This window comes from Colias croceus, chromosome 5 (genome assembly GCF_905220415.1).
Source record: "Colias croceus chromosome 5, ilColCroc2.1".
NCBI classification, from domain to species: Eukaryota; Metazoa; Arthropoda; class Insecta; order Lepidoptera; family Pieridae; genus Colias; species Colias croceus.
The window spans coordinates 2,234,786-2,254,985 of NC_059541.1; the positions used below are offsets into that span (position 1 = coordinate 2,234,786).

General features: G+C 33.3%; 1 protein-coding gene across 1 annotated transcript; it reads right to left on the bottom strand.

Moving 5' to 3' along the window:
- Positions 1 to 739: 739 nt before the first annotated feature.
- LOC123691877 lies at positions 740 to 7,904 on the bottom strand. Its single transcript, XM_045636462.1, has 2 exons — positions 4,468 to 7,904; positions 740 to 760 (listed from the first exon to the last, which is right to left on the bottom strand). The coding sequence occupies exons 1-2, from the start codon at positions 7,813 to 7,815 to the stop codon at positions 740 to 742; spliced, it is 3,369 nt and encodes a 1,122-aa protein (XP_045492418.1). The 5' UTR covers positions 7,816 to 7,904.
- Between the last annotated feature and the right edge of the window lie 12,296 nt (positions 7,905 to 20,200).

The following is a 20,200-nucleotide window of genomic DNA, read 5'->3' on the forward strand; positions in this document are numbered from 1 at the left end:
GTACCCATCGGTTTACTTTCGTACCGGAATAGTCATAAAAGAAACCGAAAATAACGAGTACAAAAGATATGAATCGTAGATCGCATATGCTTTTAGTAACGTACATATTTACCAAATGGCAGAATTCAATGGAATACTGTAGGACAATCGTAATACCACGCTTTTTACTTTATTAACTGATGTTTTATCAACGCGTTACTTCCCTTAATTGAATGAGCCGTAACGACATTTTGTATTGAAACAAAACAATTTAGGTGACCGAATAGGTAAACGTTGTTTTTGAACACGGCGAGTTTTTTGCCATACTTTATTTCCCTTAGCCTGATATTAGTGTAGCTATACATACTTACTTACTTACTGGAGTGGCGCAGGGACCCAAAGTGAGTCTTGGCCTCCGACAATAAGAGCCTCCATTTTACTCTATACTGCGCCATCTCTTGCCAGTTTTCGATCTGGAGGGTGCGCAGGTCTTTGGCGATTTCGTCTTTCCAGCGGTACCTAGGACGCCCAACCGGACGACGTCCAGATGGCCGTCCCAGGTACGCCCGTTTCGCTGCTCGATCTTCCCCCATTCTTTCAACATGGCCGAGCCTGGGTTAACACCCCTCCCGCGTAAAAATAATCATGTTACGAAACCGACAAGAAAAGAGTAGCTATACATAATTTTAACAATTAATTTAACAGGCAGAAATAAAATAAATTAATATTTAATAATTGTAAGTGAATATACAGCATTAATTTAAATAGATTCTTGACTGTTCTGGAATATAACAAAATTAGATAACAAGAGACTTTTCTGAAGCATCCCATATGCCATTGGAAAAATTGATATAATTTAAATTTATACGGAACTCCTGAAACTGTGAAATAAAACCTTTGTTGTAATAATTTAAAGCCAATATGCATAATGCATTTTAACACTGTATGAGTAGTTATTTCACTTCAATAACTTGGTTGAAAAAAACTACAATGTGGCCATGCTTTTATTTACTACTAGCGGTCCGCCCCGGCTTCGCCCAGGCGTGATTGAGTAACAGACAGACAGACAGAGTTACTTTCGCATTTATAATATCAGTATGGATTTAAAAACATTTTAGCTTGGCGTGATTAATTATACATAATATATAATCAACCTTTTAAATTCTATGTATAAAACAATAAACACACGTTATTCAGAGTTAAATTACACCTAATATAAAATGCAGAAAGATAATATGTATTTCCTTAATATAATGCAGTTCCTGAGCTGTTTAATCCATCCCTGGATTCACACCTCGCGTGGGATACATGAAATAATTAATAGGCGACTACAACAAATAAACACCAACCGATGTAGAAAACGCATTTTCAACTTTATAACCGCGTACTAGAGTTCACTTTTCAATATGTTAATGTAGAAGATTTAGCATCCACCTAATTTTCGTTGAAAGTGATTTTATAACACGTGCTCTCTAGTTGACTTTTAAAATTTTTGTATTTAATAAGCACAAAGGTTTTGATTTGCATTTTATGATTAGAAATCTTCGTATTGCCTTGTGAATGTGAAGTTTTAATTAATAAGAAATCTTTATAATTTTTAAAATTTTTGTTCATTTTGTACGCAATTACCTTAATTGAGAATTAGGTACTTGAAGTGTGATATAGCATTATTTCTCTAGGGAAAGAGGTTAAATTGTGCAAAGAAAACTTTCTAGGCAATTTGTTACCGGGCTCCTTTCCCGCCATTAAAATTGTAAAATTTTAAAAAGGTACACACTTAATATTCAATAATTATTGTACGAAACCACAGACGAAAGTATAAGAAAAACAAATATATGTTAGGCATAATTACATAAATTTTTCAAAATAACTTTTATAAGCTTAATAATGAAAGTAACTAATATTATAGTCTTTGTCTTAAGATTTCTTAAAAAAAAAATTGAAAAAAAAAAGCATAATTGAAGGGCCAACGTTTAGCAAATAAATTATGTTTAATTAATTCTTATTCCAAAATATTTTTTTGGGACAGCATAATTAACTTTTAAATTTTATTTTGTAATAAACAATATTCGGTGTCAGCTGTTTCTTAATTTAAAAAGGGTATGATAATGGAGGGTCTAATGAATTAGGGAATAGGCTATCTACATTTACAATATATTTTATTTACTTTCACATTAATATTGGTATAAAGTTTCAAACATCTTATAAACGTACCTACCTAAATTTAGTTTTAGCAATTTTAATGTAGCAAAATTTATTCAATGATTCATTTCACAGTAAATTCAAAATACTTTAAAGCATATTAAATAACATAAACATAATAATTTATCCTAAAATGTCTTAAATTTTATATGTGAAACAACTTACAAAAAATCTGAAAGTACATGAGCGAAACCGCGTCAAACCAGCTAGCAATAATCTTTACATCCAGAAATCTAGATACAAGTTAAACCAATCAAATAGCAAAACAAATAAATACCTAGCTTTAGCCCATGAATACAAATTTAATTACTTCCAAACGACTAACACTTAATGTTTATTGCCAATTTAGGTCACAGACATTACGTCCAAAGTACTGTCGCTGTGTTTGTGTGTTTATGTCAATGGATTAACTTGATTTTATAAGAATTCCAGGACAAATTCTAGGATTACGTTTTATAGGTATTTAAATAAATAAACATACAAACTACTGAAACTTATCTTCCAGTAACAATGAGTTAGGCAACCCGACTCTGTCTCAAATGCAAATTTTGAGGTAAGTATTCAGATGATTGAAAACATAAATTAGACATAGACATTTTAAATTAAAGAGATACACATCACTTTTAGTTACAGTTCTGTAAAGGTAATCTATACCAATATTATAGAGCTTTAGAGTTTGTTTGTTTGATCGCGCTAATCTCAGGAACTACTAGTCCGATTTGAAACATAATTTCGGTGTTGGATAACCCATTTATCGAGGAAGACTATAGGCTATATAATATTATCATCACCCTATGACCAACAGGGGCGGAGCAATGTGGGTAAAATCGCGGGGCATTAAGTGCCTTGTTCACGGTCAAACGACAGTGAATAGTATTGACGTACGTTAATAATTATTATGTATCTCAATTCCATAATACACGGGTACCATCATAAGGAAGGTACCCGGTCCTTTGGAAGGCTTACGTGGGGACACGGATCCAACACGCAGAGGCCCTTTCGAGAACTTTACTGTGTTGTGGGACACCAGCCGCAGCCTGCCCATGACTGCACTATAGAGATACAGCCCTGGGCAGTCCGCGGCCGATGTAGGACTATTGCAAGATAAGGAAACAAAATAAACTGGGCTATGGAAAGGGATGTTAATGGACCGGAATTTAGGACTATGGAAGACTATGGCACCTGCCTTTCTACTAAAATATAGCAAAAAATTGTTGGCAGGTGGTGACTCGCCCTCTCACTGTATGGGCCCCCGAAATAAGTCGCTGCAATAGTGCGACAAGGGGGCAACATATTGTGAGCAGCTAAGGGTGGAGAGGCGTCCCTGGACTTTAAACTCCGATCACGCGCTCCCTGAGGGTCCAGCATCACGTGCCCACTCGCCACTTACGATTCACATCCACCCTTCGAGCTAAAAGCTCTCGCGACTCCACTCTGGCCGGCCGGTTAAGGCAAGCCAGAGGTGGGGGTCCTGTCCTCGTCAAGCTTCACTCCGACCGGCCGGTGAAGGCAAGCCGGAGATGAAGACAGGGGCCTCCCCCGGGAGCACTCGGTTCCCGCGGGGTCGCTACTCCCCGACACCCCGCCACAAGGTGTCCTGCGGGTTGACTGATTGCACGGGTGGAATATCTGTTCCAACCGTGGGCGATGGGGTCGTCACATATAATTATTATTTTTTATTTGCGTATTTATATCTCAGCATAAATGCTGGTAGCAGCCACATTTACGGGCGGAAACCAAGTAAATGCAGCATTTGTAATTTATTTATATGTGTCTGTGTGTCTGTCAAGTATTGTCATTTTCTTCTATTTGGAGGAATCTTCTTACTATTCTGCATGTGTTAAGTATGACTGCTTTTTGTAGTTGAATAAATACGGTTTCTTCTAGATGAATTTGTTTTAGACTTTGTTTTAAATGTTTGGGAATAACACCGGTAGTAGAAAGAACTATTGGTACAATGTATACTTTATCTTGTCTCCAAATTCGTACTACTTCTTCTTTTAGATCATTATATTTATTAATTTTTTCAGATATTGTTTTTTGTATATTATGCGTATTTGGAACTGCTATATCGATGAGGTAAGTTGTTTTATTTCTTTTGTCTTGTAAAGTTATATCCGGTCTGTTAAAATGAATTGTCCTATCTGTAAGTATGGCGCGGTCGTAATATAGTTTATAATGATCGTTTTCTAGGACAGTTTCTGGTGTGTATTTGTAGTATGGCGTGTTTGTGTTGTGTATGAGTTTGTGTTTGATTGCAAGTTTTTGATGAATGATATTGCTTACCTGATTATGTCTGTGAGTGTAGTCTGTTTGTGTTAGTGTTGTGCATGCTCCCGTAATGTGCTGTATGGTTTCTGATTGAATGTTGCATTTGCGGCATTTATCATTTGCTATTGTAGGGTCTTTGATGATATATTTTCGGTAATTTCTTGTGTTGATTATCTGGTCCTGAATTGCTATCATGAATCCTTCGGTTTCCGGGAAAAGATTACCTATTTTAAGCCATTTATTTGATGCTATTGTATCTATGTGTGGTTGTGCCAGGTCATGAGGGTGTCGCCCATGTAAGACTTTTTTTCGCCAATCTTCGATCTTTCGTTTAGTAGGATCTGCATCTATATTTGGTATATCTGTGTTTTCAATTAAGTTAAGTGGTGTGTATTTATGATCGTGTTGGAGAATGGTCTGGTGTATGCTACTGGTGCGGGATTTAGATTGGAAAAATATTTTTAGTTTGGATATTTGTTTCTTCCAGAGATGTCGGATATCTATTAAGCCCCTGCCTCCATGTTCTCTTTTGATAGTAAGCCTTTCTATTGCAGATTTAGGATGTAAGTTGTTATATTTTGTGAGTATCGTTCGCGTATTACGTTCTATTGTTTCTATATTAGTTTTACTCCACTTAATTATTCCAAATGAATAAGTCAATATCGGTATTGCGTACGTGTTAATGGATTTTATTAAAGCCTTGCCTGAAAGTTGTGTTTTACAAAGTAAACTTAATCTCTTTTTATATTCTGTAATTAAAGTCTTTTTAATAGTTGAGTGGTCTAGTCCTTTTAATTGCTTATATCCTAAATATTTATAGAGGTCAGTGGGTTCAATTGCTGCTATTGTTTCTCCGTTTTCAATTTCATAGTCTCCAGGGCGGACTTTACCTTTTATTATATGTAATGTCTTACACTTATCTAAACCGAATTCCATTTTAATATCTTTACTAAATCGAGCCGTAATATCTACAAGCTTTTTCATATCTCTGTCGGATTTTGCATAAAGTTTAATGTCGTCCATGTATATAAGATGCGATATAACAGTTTCTTCTACGTTTCGTTTGAAGTAATAACCAGCTTTAGAATTTTGTAGTAGATGTGATAACGGATTTAAAGCTAGGCAGAACCACATGGGACTCAAGGAATCACCTTGGTATATACCTTTTCTAATAAATATTTCTCTAGTGGAAATATTAATGTGATGTGTGCTGAGATGAAGTGTGGTCTTCCATTGTGTCATTATGTTCTGTAAGAAATCTACCAGTTTTGAGTTTACTTTATACATTTTTAGTATTTGTATTAACCAGGTGTGCGGAATACTGTCAAAAGCTTTTTTATAATCGATATATGTACAGTGTAAGTTTCTATTTTTTGTGGTTGCATGTTTATGAATTGTAGAATCTATAATAAGCTGTTCCTTACATCCCATGTGACCCCGCCTACAGCCCTTTTGCTCTTCTGCTATAATGTTGTAGCGTTCGATATGCGAATTGATTTTTACTGTAATAGCTGATGTCAATATTTTATAAATTGTTGGCAAGCAGGTGATAGGTCTGTACTGAGAAGGTAACGGGGAATAGTCTGTTTTCGGGAGCATATATGTTATTCCAGTTGTAATAAATTCGGGTATATTCTGATGTCCTTTTATAATATCACTTAAATTTTTAGCTAATGATTTGTGCAAGACGATAAGTTTTTTATACCAGTAATTATGAATTCTATCTACACCGGGTGACTTCCAATTGTGTAATCTAGCTGTTATGTTTCTAATATCGGCTTCAGTAATTTCGACAAACTCCATTTCTTCTATTGAACTCCATTTTTCTGTTTCTTCACTTATCCAATCAGCTTTGTCATTATGTTCCACTTGCTGCTCCCAAATACCCGCCCAAAAATCTTCTAACTGTTGTACTGTGGGTATATTTTGATTATCTTCTCTGTGTATACCTGTTTTCGGCTTCTGCAAGTTTCTATAAAATTGTTTTTCATTTGTTGCAAACATCTTATTGTCATTCTTTCTCTGTTGTGCTTTTTTATATCTTTTTAATCTATGAACTTTAAGTGCTAGCTTTTGTTTAAGAGTATCTAAGAATTCTTCTGGTTTTTTATTATTGTTTTCATGTCTGGTATGTGTGAGTCTTGTTTTAAATATAGCTTCTACTTTTTTAACTAATTTTTTAGACCTATTATTATTTATATATTGTGTAAGGCGGCCACAATCTGCTCTTAACTTTTCAATATCCTTTTCTAGTCTTATTTCCCAGGGAGGTTTCCTATAATTTTTTGATTTGGCGTCCTGGCGGTTATTGATAATTTTATAGTTTAGTTTCTCTGATATTACTAGAGCTGTGCAATATATAATTGTATGGATATCTTTTAGTTGTAACTCATCATTAATAAACTGTCCCAGTATCTGGCTGTTAAATATTTTTACAAGTTGATCAAGTTGAGGACTATATCTTAGTTTAGGCAGTTTTGGTCTTACTGTTGGGTCTATTTCAGAATATTGCGTTTGTACTTCTCTAAATTTGTCGTATAAATCTTGAACGAGTTCATTTTCTGTCATATTATTGTTATCTGTTCGAATTACGGTGTCGTTTTCTAATGTAAGTGTTGTGCTTTCTGTTTGTGTAAATATATGTGAAGATTGTGTGGGTGATTGAGATAGCGAGTAAGTAGATAATATCATATTGTCCGTCGGGGTATATATTGGTGCGATCAGTTCATTAGTTTCTGTGTTTTGAATTTCTGTTTGTAGTTTCACTTGTACTTCTTCTTTTAATCGGTTCAGCGTCTCTTGGTCCAGTAGTTTATTTCTTACTATAGTTCTCCTTTGATCAGAAATTCTTTGCTCTGACACGTTTATTTCTGGGTATTCTTGTGTGAAAAGTTCATGAAGTTGTTTCCTATATATAGTAAAATCTGTTTCTAATTTAGTTATATAGTAGTAAGTGCGCATGATAAATATGTTTACATCTTTGCTCCATCGCATGCGCACTCTTGGTTTTCCAGCTTTGGTGGACGCAGGTAAAAAGGCGTTAGCCTCCCGCGCAACATCCAAAGTCGGTGTGGGGGAACACGGATTTAAACAAGTAGTAGATGGTGACGACGATGCGGAAGGTGTGTATGATATTGTGCTTGGGCTATATGGTTCTTCTGGGGTATTCGCTCTGTCAGTCGGTGCGTCATTTTCGTCGTAGTGTTCGGCTGTAGTATTTTTATCGGTAGAAGCCCGCCTGCTCAGCTCCTCACCGCTGACGGTTCGCATGCTGAAACACCCAGCGTCAGCTCCAGGTGTGCCCCGGCGATCGCCCCCGGGCAGCGACCCTATACGTTTTCTTTTAGATAATCTAGTCTCCATATTAAATTCAAAAATCTCAAATGTTAAATGGGTAGTTGGGACCGTTGGTTGAGAAGGGTAATGCCGAGATGTTGTGGCTATTTTGGGTCTCACCTGCTTTTTTTTTTTTTTTTTTTTTTTTTCACAGGGTATAGTCAAGTTGGTAGTGACTATCAATTAAATGATCATGCCTTCCCGTAAGCCCCCCCCACCACGACAAGGTGGTCCCGTGGGGGGGTAATTATTATTATTATTATGTTATTATTGACGTACGTCAATACTATTCACTGTCGTTTTGCGTCGTGCATCGTGTATGACCTTGGCGGGACGTACAGCCAAATGGACCGTGAATAAGGCGCTTTAGTTAGTATATTATTATGTAAAATTAGACTTTACGTATTCTACGTACCTATACCCAAAACAAATTATACCGTTTGACCTCATTCTATTCGCAGATAAGGATTAAAGTTACAGCTCACTCATAAAATGTTAATTCATATCAACGCAGAACGACTAAATATTATTTCAGACCTGCATAAAATTACGACAATCAGGATAAAGTCAACACGAAGCAGACGTTGTACAAACAAACAAACTTAGTCTCATTATGTATTTAACGCGGTTGTATTAACTGTTAACGGTCAAATGAGTGTCAAAGTTTGTAACTTTCTATGTTATAATTATATGATATTGATTATTGGTACTAGGAATTGTTGGGTTTGGTTTAGAGTTTAATAAGAGCTTTAATAAAAAGGCTTTTGACTGAATATGATTATTGTAGAATTTAATTATTTTACAAGATTTTCAATTCCGAACTTATATATATACGAGTGTCAGGATGTGTTTCTGTCATGTGTGTATACGTTTTTTGAAATCTATCTTAAATTTTCTTGAGTCTAAAATAATTTAATGCGAAAATTTATTACCAACAAGTCTCGGATGCACCCGAGTTATAAATAAATAAATATATTTAATACATATAATATAATTTATAGTTAACCTGGTATAACACTGATAAGATATACAGCCTATTATAATATAGGTCTAGGAAAAATTGGATATTCATAGTAATGCTATCATTACAAAAACATGAGTAGATAAGTAAATTACAATACTTAAATAATACATTGAACGTGGTTATAATTATATAGAAATGTAGAGTCCACAGCTTACAATATTTTTTACTATGTTTCAGGAGAGCCTTCTCAACACGTATCCGAGATAAATAAATCTTCAGATCAATCACACGAAACTTTGCGCACATTAAGACGCACGTGCGCCACTGACCCAATTTACAAAGCATGCCATCCACCGTCACCATATAAAAAATGAATGTTTTTAATTTATTAGACAACAATATTCTACGCTGCATTCACAAATCCCCTTCCTCGTTTCCTAGCTCAATGAACTCACTGAGGTGCAATTCCTTTGTATGTATTGACAGAATATGCGACATGTAATTTTCCAAATGGAATACAACTACGTCATAAATACTAGATGTTATGGATGGGATAATGTAGCTCTTTGGTGTTTCGTTGCAAAGATAATTTGAGCAAACTAAAGCTTGGCTTAGGAAGCAATACTGTTTATCATCACATTACAGTATATATTATTACAGCTATAGCATAGCATAGCAGCAGAATACTACAATTTTTAGCGATTTTTATTCTTATCAAAAGTGTATTAGCTTAAATTATAATGCTATATTTATTCCCATTTCAGGGTTGCAGCCTTCCTCTGTAGGTCCAGAAGACAGATCAGAGGTGGATTATGGGCAAGTGCGTGTTGGCAGATTTAATATGTCGTCGAACACAGTTTTTTTCAATGTCGGTTCTTGAACGTGCTGGTTTCCTGAAACAAAACACTACACTTAAATATGCAGTAGATACAATTAATCGAGACTAACACAGAAGAGCTCAACTGGCAGTCGCAGTAAGTGATCTCTTCTAGACAACTTGGTGATAAAGAATAAGTATGGCAACTTTCCTCGCGATGTTTCGATGTGAATCATTTAGAGTTGCCTGTAAAAAATCTGCATACAATAGAATGTATATGTGTATTCCGTCTGTAACCACTCTGAGTAATGAGTCTCTTCTTAGATTAAGGATTGGTCTCCGCGCGCGCTACGACTAGATACCGCCGGCGTACTCGAAAAATGCGGCAACTAAAAGTACGCCGAAATCGGCGTACCCGAGCCAGTCGTGTCACAAGCATTGTGTAGAGAGGGCGTACCGATAGTTTCTAAAGATTTTGGACAAAACCTGAAGTAAAATGCCTGTTTGTGCCATAAAACTGTTTAAAAAAAATACAACAAATAATAAGAAAGACACTGGGATTACGTACCATCAGGAATAATCGTATTATTCAATATTTCACCTGTACTTTGAAAATGTTGTTTACGAAAATACGACGCCATTTAGTGTTGCCGTACTGCATATCCCAAAAACACACTTTTAATTTGAACTTATTTTATTCATAATGTTATTTTTTTCAATACTATTACTAACGCATATTATAAAAAAAATGATAATAACAATAATTTATTTCTGTCTGACTCATATATTATATGTTATTTTTTTTATTACCGCTTTTTTACTTTTAAAAAACCTTTGTGATAGTATAGTGGCATCGCAAGTGGATTTGAGTCACATGTTCATGGGTTCGATTCCCGGCAAGGCCAAAATGAAATAAAAATATTTTTCAAACTTCTTTCCAAGATAGCCCATTTCCCATTTATGGGGTAAAATTTATGTAGCTGGCAGTACAATTCTTCACACACACTAGCGTCCTTACAAATCGCCTTACACACACTACAGAACTGAGTTGCCGCACTCACGGAGCTATTGTTTTTAGGTGGAGCGGTATCTAGTCGTAGCGCGCGCGCGGAGACCAATCCATAATCTAAGGAGTCTCTTATTTATTGTCGCGTTTATGGAAGGGGAGACGTGCTGAAATTAAATGAATTCATGACCACAGAGTAAAAATATTCTGCTATATTATCATTAAGTATTAAGCGTTAATTTGTTAAATTAAGTTATCACCTTGTCAGAAATCTATTTCATACATTATGAGAAGTATCTAAAGAGATAATATCAAGATTTACTACTGCAGACTTTAAGAAATATATTTTTTTAACATGACTTAAATAATAATTATAAGATGATTTTTGTAGTGAATCATATTCCAGTAGGTACATAGTTTTACGTACTGGATTGTACGTACTGGACTGGTAGTATATAACATAAATCAGTATTACGTTATTATAACGCACATTTGTTATAGTTTTTTTTTTTAATAAAAATAAAATGTGTGCGTGTACTAGTGTACTAGTGTACACAAGTAAGAAGTGAAACTTCTATATGACCTTACTTTTCAAAAAAAAAAATTTCTGTATGCAACTTTACAGAAATACGTCGAATCACACGTGGTAGGGATACGAAAAAGATGGCGCGTAACGGAAAAATGTCACGCGTAGGTAACGAAAAAATGTTACACTAATTTTTTTTCCAACCCCGATAAAGAATTTTCACTTCAAAGATTCTTATAAATAAAGATTTATAAGAGTCAGCACGGTCTTAGATAGACGCCACCCATTAAACCTAACCTAAAAATACATAGAAATTAATTATATTCATCCTTTACAAACTCAAACAAACAAACTCAAACATTTATTTATTCAATTAGACTTCTTTCAGAAGCACTTTTGAAACGTCATTACATATTTTAACATTTACCACCGATTCGGAAAGCAGTATCTACGGAGAAGAATCGGCAAGAAACTCCATAGTTGCTCTTTTTAATCATGTCAGTTTTATAATTTAATTTTAAAAAATACATAATATGTACATTATGTATTTTGTAAAATTAAAAGGGACATAAATATTAAATATACAAGAAACAAAGTATCTCAGAATGTCGATTGTACTCTTTCGGATCCCACTTGAATCGGGAGATTAAAGGAAAGATTTCGGCATCCATTTTTGATATTCTGTTTTATTTTACAACCATTCATTTAAACCGCGATTATCTGTGGCTTTGTAAGGATTTTTTGATTTTTTTTATCTAAAATATGAAATTCATTCATACTTGATAAAAATCTGGCAATTGACTCTTTTGACGTTTTGATTTATAGTTTGATCATAAATAGATTTATTTATAGGATTTATTAGTTTTCATTGAATCAAATATTGTATGATAATACGCCTTAACTTAACCTAGTAGCTATAGAAATAGTCTAACTGCTGGATTTAGGTCTAGGTCAAATCTAGCTACTAAATAAAGACTAGACTAACATTTCCATTTTGTATATTTTCATATTTTTCTAGAATCTAATAAAAACAACTGCATTCTAACGAAAAAAAAGAGAATGTGTGCCGAGCACACGTGTCAGAAGTAAAACTTCTTTGGCAAGTTTCAAAGACACCAATATCGTCGCCTTACTCCATGAAGTCACGGTATTGCCGTGACCATGAAATTTTACTATCAACGCACCTAAAGAAGTTTTACTTAAAAAAACCGATAACTTTTTAAGTTTATCGTATTAAACAAAGATTAGGTACGTTGCAATGTTCTTTATTTTTGTGTATATTTATATAGTAATTGTTGAGACAATTAACATAAATATCATTTAAAATGTTAGCACAGGTAGATAATAGATAAAATAATACAATTGAAACATTTTAACAAGCCAAGCATTATTCAGTTTCACCCAGTTTCTGTCTGCGTATAATCAAATCTTACACGTTGAATTCGACCCACTTTCTGCTGTTCAGTTAAGCTGAAATTTTCCACATATTATGTAAATTCGGTGACATTGCAATATTTGGTATTATCTACCTGTACTAGATACTAAAATACATTTATTGTGTGAAATTCCTTCATATTTGAAACTCTACATAGAGCTTTTGTGCAAAAAATAACTTTTTATCATGATTTTTAGTGTTATAGCATTCAAATCTATACTAATATTATAAAGCTGAAGAGTTTGTTTCTTTGAATGCGCTAATTTCAAGAACTACTGGTCCAATTTGAAAAATTATTTCAGTTTTGGATAGCCCATTTATTGAAGAAGGCTATATATTATATCATCACGCTAAGACCAACAGAAGCGGAGCCACGCGAGTGAAACCGTGGAGTGCAGCTAGTGCTTAATAAATGAGAAAAGGAAAAAATCGCGGGTTCGAATTCCGCCTCATGATCGATTTTTTATCTTATAAAATTTTTTGAGCAGCAGAAGAGAATTGAATTGATCAAATACATATTTAATAATCACATTATTTTTATGGTTAAAATCAAATAGATAAACTTAAAATACATTCAGTCTGAATTAAGTAGTAGCTTAACTTAGTATACATTATATTAGATAGAACAGAAGAGAGAACATCACAACAATCACAACCTTAATAAAAAGATACACCATACTGACTTTTTATTATATCTGCTACGACATTGATTTCCAAATTATGTTCAAGCTTGAACGCTAGATCGTAATGAAAAAACAATTACGCAGAACTCTGATTCCATATTTAATTAGTTTCTAATTACCCATTCTATTATTCATAGCAAAACCACACATTTACGTGTGCTCAGGAGGATCTAAATTTAATTAACAAATTGTTTACGAAGTAACTTTATTACTGCAGACGGTTCTTGGTGATTAAAATGACTAATTTGTGAGCGGGATGCGACTGTTCATTTTATTTATTTTTTATGTAAAAGCTGGTAAGAGACTGCGATGGCGCATTATTTGGAAATTTATACCTATTTTGTACGGTGGTGAACATCAAAATCTTTAGTATAGCTTAAATATGTGGTTACCTATGTTATTTAATTTTGTATGTAAATGAACAATGACTAACAATGTAATTGAGACATTGGAAAAAAATATTCCCCTTTGAAATTGATCATGGAATAGTTCCTAAATATTGAGAAATTTGCATTTTCGATAACAATACACTGTAATTATAATATAAAAATTTCAATTAAACCATTTAATTTAAATACAAATTCGTTTGCAGTTTATCAGAAAGTCGATTAACATAATTTTTGCAAACATTTCTAACTCGGGCTTCCAAATTCATGTTTTTGTTGCGGTCATATTTTGTAGGTATTAGAAAGAAAGAAAGAAAGAAAATACATTTATTTGTACCGATGCACATTAATACATAAAAAATAAATAAAATTAACTTATAACTAGTTACAACGGCACAAAATGGATAATATCCACTCAGTGGTTTGAGAATCTAAGGACATATAAGACACTTAGATTCTCCACTGATTTTCAGTGGACACCACATTGACATCCTGACAGTGGCAGTGTACTTATTATGAAAAAAATAAAAATAAAAGCAATAATATAATATATAATAATATAATATAGTAGATAGGAAACATATCATATATATTATAAAGAATTATTACTTACATAACAGACAATAATACATTCTAAAAGAAGATACAATACTAATACGCGATACATCATATAATTAATAAACAACAACTACAAATAGAATTATTACCAGAGCCGTACCGAGTCACGTGTTTGGAGCCCCGACCTCAGAACCTTTTTGTAAGCAGAGCAAATGGAACTTCAGTCTGTTTTTGAAGCCCAATACATTGTTGCTATTGCGGATCGGTGGTGGCAAGTCATTCCAGCACTTAGAGGCACTAAATTTAAAGCTACCCCTAAATGCTGCAGTTCTGTGGAGGGGCACTTCCATCAGTACATTCCTGTACCGTGTTGAGTGACTCGTGTTTGACTCCGACAACCACTTCAGCTTTTTGTACAAATAGGCTGGTACTTTGTACTTAACTACGTTAAATAAAAGTGTGGCTAGTTGTATTTGCTGTCGATACTCCATTTTTAAAGTGTTACTACTGTTCAAATACGGGGTGACATGGGCTCGGGGTGGAATATTGTGACAAAAACGAGTGCAAGCATTTTGTACCCTCTGCATTATTTTTTTAGTTGATGCTAATAACCGGGGACCTATGACAGTGCTAGCATAATTAAATTTTGAGAGGATCAGCGATTCGCATAATAGTTTTCGAACGTTTACATTTAGATAATTTCTTATTCTGTACAATAATTTAAGACGATAGAAACAATTTTTTGATATATTAATTATGTGATTATGGAAACGTAAGGATTCGTCAAAAACTACACCTAAATTGCGTGCTTCCATAACCCTTTCTATTTGTTCTCCGCTTATTGACAAACATGGTTTTTGGCTTGCAATGGCATTAACTTGGCACCTGGTTCCTAAGATCATGTATTTACTTTTACTTGGGTTTAAAACGAGGCAGTTAGTATTAGTATTAGTCAGTTCTTTAAAGAAACGAATCTTCAATGGCGGCGCTTATCATTCCCTCTCGCTCACATACGGCCGTACGGTATGCAAAAAAAAAGGAAAAAATAAAATCACTAAAATGTATTTGATTTTCCCTATAATAGTTTTTATCATAAATTTACAATGACAATTATACATTTGCGAAAGTAAATAATGTTTTATTGGAATTAGGGCCGATTTTTCAATGCCCAGATAAAGAGCTAGATAGACTTTATTCTTCAGTTAACAAAATATTCAATTTTTCAATAGACGAATAGGACTTATCTATCGAATAACTACGTTATTTGATGAATAAATCTATTTGCCGCTCCAACGGCCAGATAGCGCGCTATTCGACAAATAGGCGTTTGATTTGACAACTGACGCGTCAAATTTGGGATATTTTCGTATGTAATAACATAGAGCATAGATTTATTAACAATTAAGCCTCTTTCTATATAATTATTATCAACTAAAATCATATTGAAATTGATGTTTTTGGTAGTATTGATGACCATGCCATTGAAAATTTGCCGAACGCTGCCTTTATGTCGTTTCCATCGTAAAAGATATAAATTTAAACACAAATTTAATCAAAACTCTTTACTCGAATCAAAACAATAATCAACAATCATAGAACACAAGATAAACTTAAAATGCACTCCTGACGTGAGTCATAATGACGGTTGTTGACAAATTGCAAGAGTTGACTCTATCCCGCTCTAACCTGACTAATTTAATATGTTTGTTTCGCCACTCCGAGAGCAGAGCTGCCAATATGGAAATATTTGGTCAGATAGTTATTCATCAAATAAATCACAATTGAAAAATAGGCGAGCCGTTATGAGTTAGATATACAATTGAATAAATCTATTCGATGGGTAGTTATTAGACTGTTTATCTCGGGATTGAAAAATCGGCCCTTAGACAAAATATGTTCTTGGGGAAAAGTTGTTCAGTTTTATGGGCTTATTACAAGTATTATGGGGATTTTATTACATTCTGTATACGTAAATATGATAATTCATATAAATACACAAATACAATAACAAAAAAGTTTGTCAACAAACAATTTGAAATAATTAATAAAATAATTATCAATTTACGTTATTTTTATTTTCTTTTTTGCTGATCCTACCATCCGTCAAAGTCAGCTGTGGCCGCCATTGAAGATTCGTTTCTTTATTGAACTGACTAATACATAAATCATACATTATATCAAAATTCTTTAAGCTCTATTGATATTTAGCTCCGCAAATAAATTATTTTCTGTATATTAATGAAATGGCTGAGAATGCGCAGCCGGATGTTTAATATCCGTTTAATTTATAAACACTCTGACAATTAAATGTTCACGGAATCCATTGTATATTCTTAATTGGTGTGACCCTTTATCTTCTGTAATTAGATGTATTGTCAACGTCTAATATGCTTGGAATATTTCTTATTTTATTCAGTTGAAAGCATAAGAATGTTGGCGTATTTTAATGATGTGTTTGACTCTGAATTTAAGCGTTGTACAATTTTAAACGGTATTTTTTGCATTAAAAAATTCTTAAGAAAAAAAATTAATTGAATTTTTTCTAGAATACATACATTATAATAATGACACACCTACCTATAATATTTTTCGAAGTTTTTTAATAAATATTGATAATATTCTGTCGCTATTGAGAGGTGAAGGTATTAAATATTAATATAATTTATACTTTGTGTTGTTAACGCTTGATGGAACTGCATTTTTAGTTAAGATTTTTTAAAGAAACACAATTCACTAATTCCACTTTTATTTCCATTTTCCTTTAAAAAACTACCAATGTATTAATGAGTATATAAAACTATAATATACAAAATTTTCTTATAAAAACACATAAAATTGTACATGTAGGTTTTATATAAACCAACTCGTGTGCAAGAATGCAGCCCGACCGCATAGAAACGGAAGAATTTCATGAAGTGTACATTGTTTCCTTGCGCTCCAAATGCAATACTGATTCTTGGCTTTGTTATCTATTTTTATTGACAATAGATAAGGTAGATAATGTCTAGTACAGAGACTTTCCAGTGTTAATACATATTTATTGGGTACTTATAAAGTACAGAGACCGCCTCCATGGTACAGTGGTTGACGCGTGAGCGTAACACCGTGGGTTTTTGGTTCGATTCCCGGTGGAGACGAAGAAAAAAAAATGTCTCGGTCTGCCTGGACACAGAAGGCTGATCACCTACTTGTCCCTAAAGAAAATCGATCAGTGAAACAAATGTATAATGTATCTGCCCCTTACCCCACTAGGGGACATGGGACTTCACACACTTTATAAAGTACCTACAAAACATATTTATTAGATACACAAAAAAGGTACATATATGGATTTGAATTGGGACGATGTTTTCAAATATCGCTGCAGTTGAATAGAAAATTGTAATATTTCAAGCTAAAAGCTGTGCTAAGCATTGGCTTAAACCTAGGAAATAATATAGAAACCAATTCGTTTATAGATGAATTTAATTCAGTGAGTTTTGGGAAATTGAATGGAATTAATACCTGCCATTCATTAATGATAATTGTTATTACAAATTATTAAATTTAATCTAGAATTATTTTCATTGTTCATTGGATTTGTTAAACACTGTTTAAATTATGGACTACAATATTCAGAAAATTACCATATTGATTCTGGAACAAATAAAAATATTAAATCAATAATGTCAATACCTATCGGTATCTTTAATTCAGTTATAGGTGAGATATTTTATACTTGTTCATATTTTTTGTAATTGAACCATCCAACAAGCCAATAAAAATGTATATATTGAAAGAAACATCAATTATAAACCAAAGATTGAAAATAAACTTTTGAAAGAACTTCGATACAATTAAATAGCAAAAATTTCATAATAATCTGTCACATCTTATAGTACGGCAGCTAGCTATGTTGATGGAATTTCACTTATTTCGATGATATTTTAATTATTTTGAAATAAAAATTGCGTCTGGCACCTATTTAACAACGAAAAAAACGTCTTGCAATAAAAAATGTATGTCTAATGGATCTATCTAAAGGCAAAAGATTAAAAATTACGCGTTAAAAAATGACTTTAAATTAAGGATATTTTCCTATGCAGATAAGATGCGCACTATTAAACGCAACCACTGCGGCCAGCCAGACAGCCCGGACTGTAACCGAAATAGCAAGAGGAACAGCATATCAAAGAACCAACTATACTAAAATGCTCACTTGTCAACGTTGCTACCTCCTATACGATTACTCTCCCATATAGCATTAGTATTTAGAAAATTAATTTTCGAACTAGGCCTTTGTGTCAGACCGACACTTAATTGACTCCATCGGGATTCTAACCAGACTTCCTGCAATGGTCACAACACTGTCCTATAGCAATTAATCTCGCAGTATCACATACTTAATAGCGCTATCTAATTTCACTGTGTGTTACTTTTAGTATATTAATCATGGACATACTTTATAATGTAAATTTAGTAATTGTATTTTAAATGCATTAAAATTAACTACATTCCAGACGACAATTTTATACCCTAAGATGGCGAGACAAAAAATAAATTAATTAAAAAAATTTGATGATGTATTTTATGGCAATATTATTTGATTTAAAAACAGACAATACCACAAAGAGTGTATCAATGATGCTCATAAAAAATATTTAATTGACTTTTGCATTAATTAAATTAGATGTTTAATTGTACTATCTATAGTAATAACATATTATTGAGGAGTAAATAACAAGCTATTCTAAAAATAGCATACTATGTATATTATTTATACATAGATCACATTATAAATTCATAAATTCGTTCAAAATCATTTGACCTTAAGTCCAGACAAACATTTGCATATTTGATAGCTCTATTTATAGCAAAAGTTATTCTTAAGAACATAATATTATAAGCATTTAAATAGAATTGAATTTAACTGTTCTATTTAAAGCCATTATATAGATCTTAGTAATATACCAATATACAAGATTATAGCATGACTAGCTTTCCGACCGAAGCTTCGCCCGCGTGTTCAAAGAAAAACCTTCATAGTTCCCGTTCCCGTGGGATGTCTAATATAAAACCTATCCTATGTGTTAATCCATGTTACCCAATATATTATGTGTACTAAATTTCATTGTAATCGGTTCAGTAGTTTTTGCGTGAAAGAGTAACAAACATACATCCATCCTCACAAACTTTCGCTTTTATAATATTAGTAGGATAGGATGGGATTTAATATATTTGATGTTAAGAGGATTAAATGCACTCAAAACAAAAAAGAGGATGATTCGTCAATACTTAAACTATTCGCAGTGCACCTTTCAGACGTTCACGTTTACAACTCCAAGTTAATTTTAATTAGGAAAGTTAAGCAATTAGCCGCTTTACCTTCGTTAAACAAGCACTGGATTCCAATTTGCCTCACAAATGATTGTGAGGCAAATTGGAATTGTTAATTCGATTGTATTGCATTATACAGAGTAATTCTCTAAGAACTAGGTAATGTATGAAAAACATGTGTAAATGCGTGTTTAATGAGTGCTACCTACTGTAATATTTTAATAATAGAGAAGAATGCGATGTCAAGTTATCCTCCAAAAACATGATTCATAATCCTACTAAGAATATAAATGCGAAAGTTTGTGAGAATGTGTGTGTGTGTGTGTGTGTGTGTGTTACTCTTTCATGCAAATACTACTGAAACGGTTACAATGAAATTTAGCACACATTAAGAGGGTAATTTGGATTAACACATTTTTGGTTTTATCCCGGAAATCTCATGGAAATGGGAACTATGCGGGTTTTCCTTTGAAAACACGCGGGCGAAAATCTAGTTGATTAATATTGTATAAATGTGCAGCCACTCTTATGTTATTATTCTAGATAATCATATAGTGAACTTAAGAACTTGTCATAAACAAGCAAGCCATGCAATCCTTTATCTCCAGTAGATCAACCGTTAAATACATACAAATCTTGGAACGGCGGACATCTGTCGTCCAATTAATTTGACCTCTGATCTGTTACTTAACACCAATTACCGTGTCAAGTGCTTTTAACC